The 12,207-nt window shown below is 34.0% G+C and overlaps 1 protein-coding gene across 1 annotated transcript; it reads left to right on the top strand.

Moving 5' to 3' along the window:
- Positions 1-6,353: 6,353 nt before the first annotated feature.
- LOC113496910 lies at positions 6,354-9,735 on the top strand. Its single transcript, XM_026876299.1, has 2 exons — positions 6,354-6,634; positions 9,546-9,735. The coding sequence occupies exons 1-2, from the start codon at positions 6,443-6,445 to the stop codon at positions 9,699-9,701; spliced, it is 348 nt and encodes a 115-aa protein (XP_026732100.1). The 5' UTR covers positions 6,354-6,442; the 3' UTR covers positions 9,702-9,735.
- Positions 9,736-12,207: the final 2,472 nt, after the last annotated feature.

Below are 12,207 nucleotides of genomic sequence, written 5' to 3'. Positions count from 1 at the left end.
ATCCTACGTTTAACCGTCACGTAACACAAGTATGTTTCGTTTTATATTTACCCGAATCGCGTGTCGCGACGACCGACAACCACGCAAAGCTTTATGTCGTGTTTGAGGTATTATACCAATACTTTGCGTGTTCCCTTATTATAATATGATTTTAACAAAGCCGCCAGTAATGCCCACACAATAGACGCCTTTTGTAAGCAAACTGGAACGATATAGGATTACCAGTTTTGATATCGCAATCCACTTGTCTTACAATATTTGTTTAATGAAGTTGTTATATGGGAGGTGGAAATAGACCAGGTTTCTAAAAAGTCAATCGACATTAAAATTATAAAGATTTTTTTCACATTGATATGACGTCAAGATAGTTTTAGTCGATTGGATGTCAGTGTATTTTAATCAGCCTACACAATAAGATAGTGGAATATGGAAAATAACGTCTCCAACATACATCTTTAAATCCCTATAAAAGATGCATAGTTCGATTGTTCCTATAAAATTAATATTCAAGTGTTCCTTAATCTTTGAACTGAGATTATCAAGACGTCTATCGTGTGCCTGCATAAAGACACCAAAGAACAAAAGAAACAAATAACTACCTAGTCTATCAACCATTCATCTGTTTAAAAAACATTAGCTAACACGATTTTGAATGCCGCCATCAATAAAACTATCAAATCGATTGCAATTAACGGCGAATGAAATATCGCTTTCTGACGACCACAAATACAAAGGAGGTTGTTATTTATCAACGAATATCGAATGACATTTGTTATCGATATACAAAAGGTATCGATTCTCTTTACAGAATTTAATCGTAGTTGTGAAATGAAATAGTGATGTCGCAATATAATTATGGTATAATTTATAATCGCTCGTATCGCGAACATGGTGCTTTACGAAAACTAAATTATATTTTTAATGCCCATCACGCGAAGCCGTAAATAAATCTTAATTGTTGGCTTACATTGTTGAGCTATTTAATTATTAAATTGTTTGTACATGACGCATAAAGTTTTGTTTTGTGATAAAAATAATGACTTTCTCTTTTTTTGTCTGGAATTCTTGATGGAGACACATTTATGAGAGTAGATGACCTTTTTGAAGCAAAATGAAATCAATACATTATCAAAATGCGATCATTTTACACATAAATAAATATGTTTAGACTACTATAATAAGAGTCTTTTGCTCAAATTCTTTAAATATATCCACACACTTTCATGAATAAGTAAATGAATCCTATAATACCTCGAACTACGCACAAACTCATTAGCAGATCAAAAATAATTACTTACTATATAAGTTCATTCATATCATTAATCTATAAAGCACCAAGTTACCAGTCAAACTGTCTGACCGCAAGAAATCGATTCGCAACACGAACAATAATGCAACTGATCACAAAATTACTTCGAAACATTTAATAGAATATAAACTGAGTGCTAATTTACACCTGTCAGTGATGATTGACGGTTAACCCGTCAACTTTAATTATCTGTCAATGTTTTGACTGCATCATAAAATGATAATGAGTGCTCACCGAAAGTTCGGTCGTAAGTAATTACAGAGTAGTTAAAGGGTATCATTTATTATTAAGTGGTAGTGTGGTAGTCAAGCGGAAAAATTGTTGAAGGACTTTCGATTTGTTACTTGGTTACGTGTGTGTAAACATTTTTTCAAGTCTTCTTATTTCTATTCATTTGTTCTGTTATCATTCATAAGAAATATATAAGTAATTTTGTCAGTTGTCTAGTACTCATTGTTCACGCTTTCCTTAATTAGAGGCTAGATGGCGTTGTGCGAAAGTAGTGGAATAATTATTATTATCATATCATTTATTTAGAGGCTGATAAAACTAAAATGCAAAATGGATTCAAAGGTAATATTAAAGAACTAGCCCGCTACAGTGATTCTTGGAACTCTACTATCAGACATTACTATTCTCATTTTTTGTAATCCAGTGTCGTTTATTGCTGTCTGAAAAAAAAGACACAATTTAGCTTAAAAAGCCTATTAGTATCAATTTAAAACTCGCAGATTCTAACGTCGATAATTTAACATGTATAAAAAAAATAATTTAATAACGATGTAATTAGGTCGAATTTCTTGCTTTTTCCTTTAATAATTGCAAGTATCAGCATAAGGCAAATTATCTTATAGGCAGTTAAAGTAACAAAGTATATCAAAAGCCGTAGCCGCCATATTAAAAAGCAGCAATAAGACGCTCCGTAATAAATCTGTCGCTAACTGCTTGCGTGCGTTTGGTGTCGCTGCTATAAAAATTCTTGCATACGAATAGAATTATAATTAAACATTATGAAGTTGCCTCATTGTTTACTTCCAATGATTAAGGTAAGGTGAAGTAAGGAAATAAATTCCCGTGTCCACCTACAATATTGTATATTGTCCTAATCTAATTTTATGAAATAGGATTGTAGAATTTGTATTCTTGAGCAAGAAACTGAATCTTTGTAATGCCTTATACCTTATGCTTGATAACAAATATTTTAAGTAAAAATACTTAACATATGGCTATCTCCGATTATGATTCTGAGTATACAAGCCCTGCCACAAATCATAGAAGTTTTCTGAGTTATTCTAACAATTGAGAATACAGCTTCGTACCATTTGATACCATACCAATGTTGCGTTTTCTAGCATAATATTTATTCTATGATTAATACCTTAACGAGCACCCTACCTGCCTCTTCCTTTAAATACACAAGAGATATCATGACTGCGATAACGTCCATTACGTTTTCAGAACATCTTTAAATACATGCTAAGACAATGGTACGGAAATAATGTCATAGCGTAGCACAAACATGGGTACAGGATAAACGCGACCAATTTACCACCCATTTCATAGCCACCCAAAATATCAACTAAAAAACTCCTTGATCCATAAAAAATATTCTGAATTTTATGAACTATAGTTGTCAATGCATTAACATTCACCGATTGGCCCTCAAACAATGACTGACGTCCGGAAACGTAATTAACTATGTATTGGTTGGAAAGAGGAAATATCAATTCGCTTTTGTACAGAGGGGATCGGTTGATGCGTTTAGTTTAACAGAACGGACAGTCGGCTCAATTATGCCCATATTATATGAGGAGTGATATTTTGAGCAGCGGTTGTGTGCGTAGTTGATACTTTACAAAAAAAATATGAGAACTTGTAATTGAAATATATATTCTAAATACGAACCGAATGTGCCAAGGGTTTTTCACTGCTAGCTGTCCCGGCAAACGTTGTTTTGCCTTACAAATTAGTCCTAGTATACAAAAAAGAGGGGTATGAAACATAGATGTTGTCCGATACTCGGACCTATCCAATATGCACACAAAACTTCATAAGAATCGGTCGAGCGATTTCGGAGGAGCTCAATTTCGTACACCGATATTTGAGAACAAAACTCCCAGAAATCTGATGTGTTACAGAGTGGAATGGTACTGGAATATGCAAAACTACAGAACATTATTTTGCAAAGAGAACAAGTAAAGTTGTACCCGACAAAGCGTTTCCATTTTATTTTTAAATCTGAAACAAATGCCGGGGCTCTAGCAGAGCTCATCTATCCACGGATCGAAAGTGTATCCGCCAATTTATCGGGAATCACCCGTCTGACGGTGACGAGCCAAGCTCTATTGTCCCGGGCTCAATCATGCCAAATTGCTGCCCAACGTATGCATTTTACCCGATTTCACATTCCACCGCCGTTTCAACTGAGATACGACTATCGGAAATAGGGATGGAAGGTAATGGCCGTACCATGCACACCTACCCACTTATAATTCAGTAACGTTCGGTTTTAAGTGATGGATGACTTGATGCGTGAATACGTATGTGTGAACTATCAGAACGATTTCACAATCGATTTAATTTAAATAGTGAACAACAATGTTATACTGAGCTCAAACACCGTAACCGCATTGGTATCGATTCAACAGTTATTCGATTATGTGTCGATTATATGCTTGTCGGACGTTATAATAAAGTAGGTGTCCATACCATTTGCATGTAAAAATATGTTTCCATAATGTACCAGATGGGAGCGTTACATGATATTTTTTGGTAGCTAGAGTTGTCAACATTTTAATATAAACGGACTTATGAAATTCGATAGAAACTTAAATTTAATTCAATGACATAATCTGATTATTGAAATATCGAAATTTATATCACCGTAAATTATAATAAATCCGATGAACACCTACTTCAAATAAACATCAACATCTAAATCTAAAGCATAAAATATTCATTCAAGTTAATTTCCACATTTGTAATCCGGATTAATCCATGGATACCTTAGCCTTATATATTTGTGTTACTTAACTAACCATACATCAATACTTAATGGTTTGAGTAACTTATACCTCGAATGTTTTAAAAGTTTCTCTCATATCGTCCAAAACAAACATGAAACGCGAATCTCGGAGATCTTTTACAAACAAACCGGGAACGGGTGATCTCACTAATGAAGTGTTCGCATTTAAAACTCGAGAACATCTTGTGCACTTTTGATAAAATCAAAAAGAGTACCGCGTTCCTGTTTGAGTTATTTGTCGTCACATTAAACGAGTGTTCGGCAAAAAGTCGACTGAGATCAAAGCGATGACGTGGCAGTCTGAAATAACACCCAACCGCACGCTCTTGTCAGCGAGCACGCGAAACCCGTACTTCTATTGCGAGATTTACACCACTCCGTATCTACATCTGGTAATTAAATGAAAGGAAGTCGTCCTGCGAATATTCTTTGATGAACTTTAGTTTAAGCTTTATTTATTGAGCCGTTAATTATTAAAGCAACTTATCACGATCTAAGACCTTATTCAACGTTTTAGATTTATGGTTCCTGAAGTCGAAAATTAATTGAAATAACCACATCTACTTATGTGAATAGACAGCTTAGAATGTTTCCATTAAACATGTTGGCAAGACGTATTTAGTTACTAAGCCAAACAAATAAAATCATACTTCATAACAGCTACAAAATAATTAACGGGAAATATTAAAATTACTCATATCACTACAAACCCACTCGGCGTATGCGTTTGGAATTACGTGATAAATATACACTATACTGTGCAATCAGCGTTCTGCGTGTCATAATGAAAATTGCTTCCGAATGATACGCGTACGTAGGTACGTGTAAGCTTTCATACTTCAGACGCATGAATAACGAGCGGAGTGTTAGCATAAATGTAGAGACAATGCAGCTTTATAAACAGCCTGTGTCACGATAGTGCCGAGTCATTTCGCATTCCGCCAACCATCCGTAAGATACTTCCCTTCCTCTATTTATATTCAAATATATTCAATTTAAATTAAACGCGTCAATCAATGTTCAATTTAATTGATAGCATTTCAATTTCTGAATAACTCAATCTTGCTCAATTTAGCCGTATTATTTTGTTCGAAATCGTTTGGTATAGAAATCGTTTTACGCTTACTTCTGTCCCAAAAATTTGAATGACGTCAGTAATTAACTCGTATTCAAAACTAACTTCTATAATTATGATGTCGGACGCATTAAATTCTAAGCCCTTTTACATGAAATGTAGAGTTCTAAACAAGTAGCTAGTAATCGATTGCTAATAAATAAACGTGAGTTAAATGATGTAAATAAATCAACGCAATCGCGTGACAAGTTAGAAATATCATATCAAAGTATAAATCTTTACAATTAAATGCAATAAGCGATAGATACTAGCTTGGCATTGATAAGGTACAACTCATTATACGTCATAAAATAACATCGATATTTATCTTTCAAGTGAGGTAGCGGTCAGGAGCCACATCTCGTCAGTTGCTTGCGGCTGTACTTAATCCATGCGAGTTCTAACTCGGTTAGTACCCAAGACTTGTAGAGTCTTGTAGGTGTACTGCGAGTAATTATTTTAAACGCAAAGCTTGGGAATCGTGTAAGCAGTTAATCTTCGAGTCGCATGTGGATGCAAATTACTTACTTCTGCAAAACTTACGTCGGTAATTAAGTGAGATATATGAGCCTGAATTAATATATGCCCAAATCAAAATATTCAAAAATCAATAAAAGATTTTTCAATTATTCGATGAATATTATTCTAGTTATAATTCATTAATAATCGATATAAATATCAGTATCGATATTTCATGCAATGCCGTAGATCAAAACGTCCCCATTCCGTCGATAAAATTCAAATCTATTTCAATTATTCCTTGTCTACAAATAAATTAAATCGTTCCAGTTCCAAAGCAAATAAAAGCAGGTAGTCATATCACGGACGAATATACACTAGTCGTATTCAGATTTAGTTTGAGGCCAAATCAAGGTCAACTAGCGTCTACTCAGATAAATAATTTTCCTCATAAACATCACAGTTCTACTCCGCGAATGCGGCGAGTGCACACATACTTAACCTCAAAATGTTTTAATATTATAAACAAAAGAAAATGAAGTGTGTAATTGTTTTTGTGTGTGTGTTTTTACTGTGCGTGTATGTTAATGAAGGGAAAGACTTCATTGTGGGTACTAGAGCAAACAATTTGTTGATATCTACGGAAAAGGTGAAATATAGAGGACTACCGTTGATCAGGAGAGACAAGGATTACACCTACATCGACCCAAAGGAGAGGATCATTAAGGTACTTATTTATATTCATTATATTACATACTTTCTATTTATGAGGAATGAAAAAGGAAGTTCATTTAGCACCTCATCACGTATCACTTATTAACCATTGTAAGACAATACCGAGGAGTAACAAAAACATGAATACAATTATCATTGCAAATAAAGCGAAACATGATCTCATAGTCGGAGTAAAAATAAACACGAACAATTTCTAGACGATTCCAAATCGTCTATTTATCGTGACAATATAAAAGTTATGATTTAGAATGCTCAAAGACATTTCCCACTTTATTTTCGTATACTGCGTCGCATATTCAATATTAATTATGTGTACCTAATGTAAATATGCAGAGCGGTGACGTTTGTATCTCTGTGTATTTTAGTCTTCTATATTTTAGTGAGTAGAATGCCATGATAATGCATATTACAGACTATTAAACTGCCAAACGAAATGCCGGTCACATGTTTCGAAACACATTGAGAACAATCAAAACAAATCATCAGGTTTTACTGACCTGTGAGTACTGGTATTATCAGCTGATATTTGTAAATATATTATAGCTTTCATCGAGCTATTCTTGCATTATATATATGTAATTACTAGCTGTTTGCCTGCGACTTCTTCCCCGCGGGTAGAAGATATTAGTTATGATTTATACCTGCCCTGTCTTTTTTCACATTTTCCATTCTATCTTCGCTCCTATTAGTGGCAGCGTGATGGTTTATAGCCTAAAGCCTTCCTCGATGAATGGTCTATTCAACACAAAAAGAATTTTTCAATTTGGACCAGTAGTTCCTGAGATTAGCGCGTTCAAGCAAACAAACTCTTCAGCTTTATATATTAGTATAGATATCTTTAAAACGATTCCAACGACTTTCATAAACTTCAGCGCATTTTGAGAAAATGACATTTTCTTTCCTCTCCTTCAAAACCGTTCGCTATGTTTGAAATAATTAAAACCAAATATCTACCTGTCCATAAATAGTTCAGCGTTGTCTTAACGAGCATATAAAATTATTCGGAGATTAAAACAAGAACAACGTTTTTACACACAAATCTCTCGCTAATATCGAAAACAATTTCAATATTTATTTCCTTTAATCGATATATTTACAGCAACAATCTATTTGAATGTAACGTCTGAGAGTTATTTAGAAATACGATTGCTAAAGATTACGTACGTTTTGTATACGTCGTTTGTATCACGGAATAAACAGTCATTTAATCGAGATTCATTCATTCGGGTAATTGGTTAGCAATTGATTTATCCGCGTAACAGGGATGGTTTATGCCCAACACGAAACCGCTACCTACACCAGATTAGTGGCTACTTTCTCACGATGCTTTGCCTTTACATGTTTTATGTAATGTTTATTTGTGTAAGGCTTCTGCTAAAGCTAGATAATGTAATAAAATCTAAACATAAAAAATTGTCCAATATCCCGTCTCTTACTTTGAGATACTTGTTAAACATTATTTATCGCGCTTTTCAACAGTTTCAAATAACTTTAAAATGTTTTCCTTATTATATTTACTAGCAGAACTAACCTCTACAAAAAGAGATTCACAATTACATGTTTAAACTAAGCAACGATCATCAATCAACTGAACTAACATCAAACAAAAAACTTCCCGAAATTCGATAACGCACTCCCAAATAGCACGCAAACACTTCATCAAACGAGTTGTAAAACGAGAATATTTTTCTGCTAAAACTACACTCGTATCCCACTTAGCTTTGATGAAACTTTGATGAAAACAGACATACACGGATAGCTGGCGTGTCGCAAATTGCTTCGAAATCGTCGCGTGTGCATATTGAATACGACCTCCGGAATAATATATCTCGTGCAAGCCCACGTCTTTTTCGTCCCATGCTAATCTGGGATTGGGAAAAGAATTCAGCTGTTGTGGTTCTCGTCGTAAAAGTGTCAAAGGATTTATAACGCCATAGGCGCTTTTGTAAGTCGCTCTTGTCTTTTATACAAGGACGTGCAAAGAGGACTTGGTTACATCTGTTATAGCTGGAAATGATAAAAAATGGCGTGCATTTTGTGTACACAAAAATTATGGGTAGATTACATGGTTTAATGGTGCTTTTTGTAAATGAATCCAGGTAATAATTAATAGATTAAAAAAAAAACTTCACAGACACGTTTTCAAATGTCACTTAACTAAAAAAAAAATAATGCTGTCGAAGCTTAGAAATAGCAAGACAAAGGTTTCGCAAATCACTCGAAAAAAATATTGCATTCTTCTTGCAACAAAATCTGCGTAACTAAATCAGAAGCTGACAGAACTAGAATGTTTGCAAATGAACTTTCAATTAACACTAGAAATCTAACTCTATTCCGGCCATAAATATTAAACACGACTTATGAATAATAAACATCAATATTTTATTTATAAATCGACTCAGTTTCCGACCAATACTAACTTAACTACGGAGGTCAGGCGCCAGCCGTACTTATAAATAAACAATAATAAATAGTCCTTTGAAATACTTTGAATAATGTAAATTAATATTCGATCTGATCGTATTGGACTGGTCCATTGAAATAGGGTCTTAATGTTTAACATTTGCTAATACAGCTTGAAATACAAGCATTAATGTTGAAGGAAAATTATAGTTGCTGTAGATATTTGATCTACAATTGATAACGATTAAAAAAAAATCCAAAATAAAAAATGTTGTTTCGCGGGCAGTTTCACAAACATTCAATTCGCATGCTTAAAGATATCTAGACTCAAAATAATCATTCCTAGATCCACAAACAAAAAACATTATATTAATTCAATTTTACGGTAAATAATTGCAAAACAATTGAGTCATGTTATATCTTTTGCTTTCAAATTTACGTAAAAAACATTATTTATGTTTAAAACATCAAAAACTAACATCCCACATTATTGTCCCCAGGGGATCATCGCTCGCGACCTCTCGCGGACCGATACGGAAGTATCAGTGGTGTCCGGCGGCGTGGGCGCAACCAACGTGACCCTCCACCTCACTAGCGGCAGAGGAGAAGAACTCAACTACCTTATACTAATATTCAGCCGGAACAATGATATATAACACGTATATTTATCTAATACACAGTTGAAAGTATCAGGTCTAGTATTTTATTGAGTACTAAGTATTTTTACAAAGGCTATTTTTACCTCTTCCTTTAATTATTTTTTGAACGATCTGAGATATTGCTAACATGTGTATATTGTGTGGATATCCAATATTATGATACTGAGTTTAGGTGACAGTGAATTTGGAAGATAGGCGTAGCAGATCCACAATTAAACGAAACAACCCCATCAAGTCTTGAACTCTTATGACATGTCTGGTCATAATCTTTGAACGTTAAGAAAGCAAGCTAAAATACCTGTTATCAATATCAAGTACAGAGTTAGGTTTGCATACTTTAACCGATTAAATTATTACAGTCCTAGTATTTAATTTGACTGCTTAACAAACCAACAAGCTTATAACAAGGTATTTTAGATCGATACAATATCTCGAATAAAGTAGGGCAGCAAAACATTGTTTCCTACTAGCAATAATTGGATTGAAAAACATGTTTAACTGTCTTATAATCTATTAAACGAAATAAATTAAACTATTACATAGCCTAAGTACAAAAAATGACTACGATGAAATGGTATATATTTTTATGCTGTCTAAATGTGGATCTAAATGTGGAACTAATGAAAATTGAGAAAATTTAAAATTTTATTTCTACCAAATAGACAAACAAGTCCAAAAAATGCCAGCCATTATACTTACGACCTTATCATTTGATATTAGGCAAAGGCCGCAATTTTATATTCGTTATTTTTTTATTAACTCGACGAAGGAAGATTTACATTTGGTTAAAAAGACCCAAAAACCCAACAAAATAATTCATTTTTTACTTTAACAATACATAAAAGGAGAGTTCTTGTTTTGTCGCGATAACTCAAAGAACTTGTTACAAAACAAGAGACAAAGGGGAAGTGCTTTACAATTTAGATATGATAAGAACAACTTGACAAACAAAACACAATCTCACAGAGTACCGATCTCTAGGGAATGATAATTTTCAACTGTATCGCAAACTTTTTGGTTCAGCATAGAACAAAAAGGACCATGGAAGAGAATTATACACAGGTCATTACAGTGTATGTTATTTACATATTTAATTCCATTTCAAAAGCAATACATGAACAATGTACAATAGCGGATTTAACATTATAATAGAAAATAATTTTGTCAAGTTGTATTGGTCACCACATTATATTTTGATCCTCCCGAATTACAAACATTTGTGTGATCCACGAATTTTGATCCGAGACTGGGTGTCTTTGACTTGAATTTTACATATATTCCTTAAGCTGTTTTTTCATTGTCCAGATTCAGTAGCAAAATCTAATGACCACGTTAAAATGTACTCAAAACGATTAATCATTATGCTACCTATAACAGACTGAAAGCAGACAGTACCTGCCTACTGCCATTAAGTACGTACGATAATTAAAAATATCGATAAAATGAAAATTCAATTACGTCACAAGTAGAGACCAAAACGGCCATGGTTTGTGTCCAACGATGTGTATAAATCGGGAAATTTAAAAAACCATTTATCGAAAACTGCTGCGGACCGCGAAATGCAGTGTACCGTCAACCGCCGGCCGATACAATTCCACCGTAATAATGGTAAGTTAAATGCTTTTGCACTTCATTTTTGACGCTACTTGAACGACTTGTTTTTTTCGGGGCTGTTTTGTAGACAGAGCCTTATTGAAAAACGGCTTGTTAACTTACAATAACAAAGTCTCTTGAAGCCTAGTTTGAGTAAAATATTAACAGAAAATCATCTAAATCAACAAAAAAAAAAAACAAAACAGAAAAGAAAAATCAACAAAACAAAAAACCATCGCAATACAATTACAAATAAACTTTATCTATGTTGGCTTGTACGAGTATATTTACTTAACGAGAAACTTTCTTATTTTTACACTACCCTTGTTTGCTTGCAACAAGATAACATCCGAAAACCGAATAACAAAGTACTGCACATCTCCCCTCGCACACAAATCAATTTTAGCGAATTGTCAGTGCACACAGGGTGTTTAAAGTGAGGGTGGGCTAATGGAGACACACGCATTATACCGGGCCGCGTGCTGTGACAACATTGACGTAGGCTAGGGGGCCTAATTAGTTTAAGCCTCCGGCCGCCGGCGCCCTGGAGATGGACGTCAGGGATGTTAGAATATGGGAACTGACCCGTGTATGTGTAGCTAGTATACCGTATAGCACATGTCTGGGTGCCTATACGTATTTTGGATGTTAAGCTATGTGTAAAGGATTTGAGACGGTTAAATGTGTTTGATAGTGAACAGGAATGTTTTCAAAGAGTGTGTTTGTATTGTAATTTTATAAGATTGTAGCGAAATTGTATTGAGGCGATAATAGGAGATAAAAACTTTTTCATATTTCTTTGAAGTTTGAGATTGTTTTTTTTGTTTGTATTTTTACTTAAAATAATAATTTATTAGAGTATTTGTTATAACTTTTTTATAACAGGTAGGAGAGCAAAATGAGCTTTTGT

This window comes from Trichoplusia ni, chromosome 8 (genome assembly GCF_003590095.1).
Source record: "Trichoplusia ni isolate ovarian cell line Hi5 chromosome 8, tn1, whole genome shotgun sequence".
Classification (NCBI taxonomy): domain Eukaryota; kingdom Metazoa; phylum Arthropoda; class Insecta; order Lepidoptera; family Noctuidae; genus Trichoplusia; species Trichoplusia ni.
Note: the sequence above shows the minus strand (reverse complement) of the source record. Positions and strands in the feature narration are given on the sequence as shown.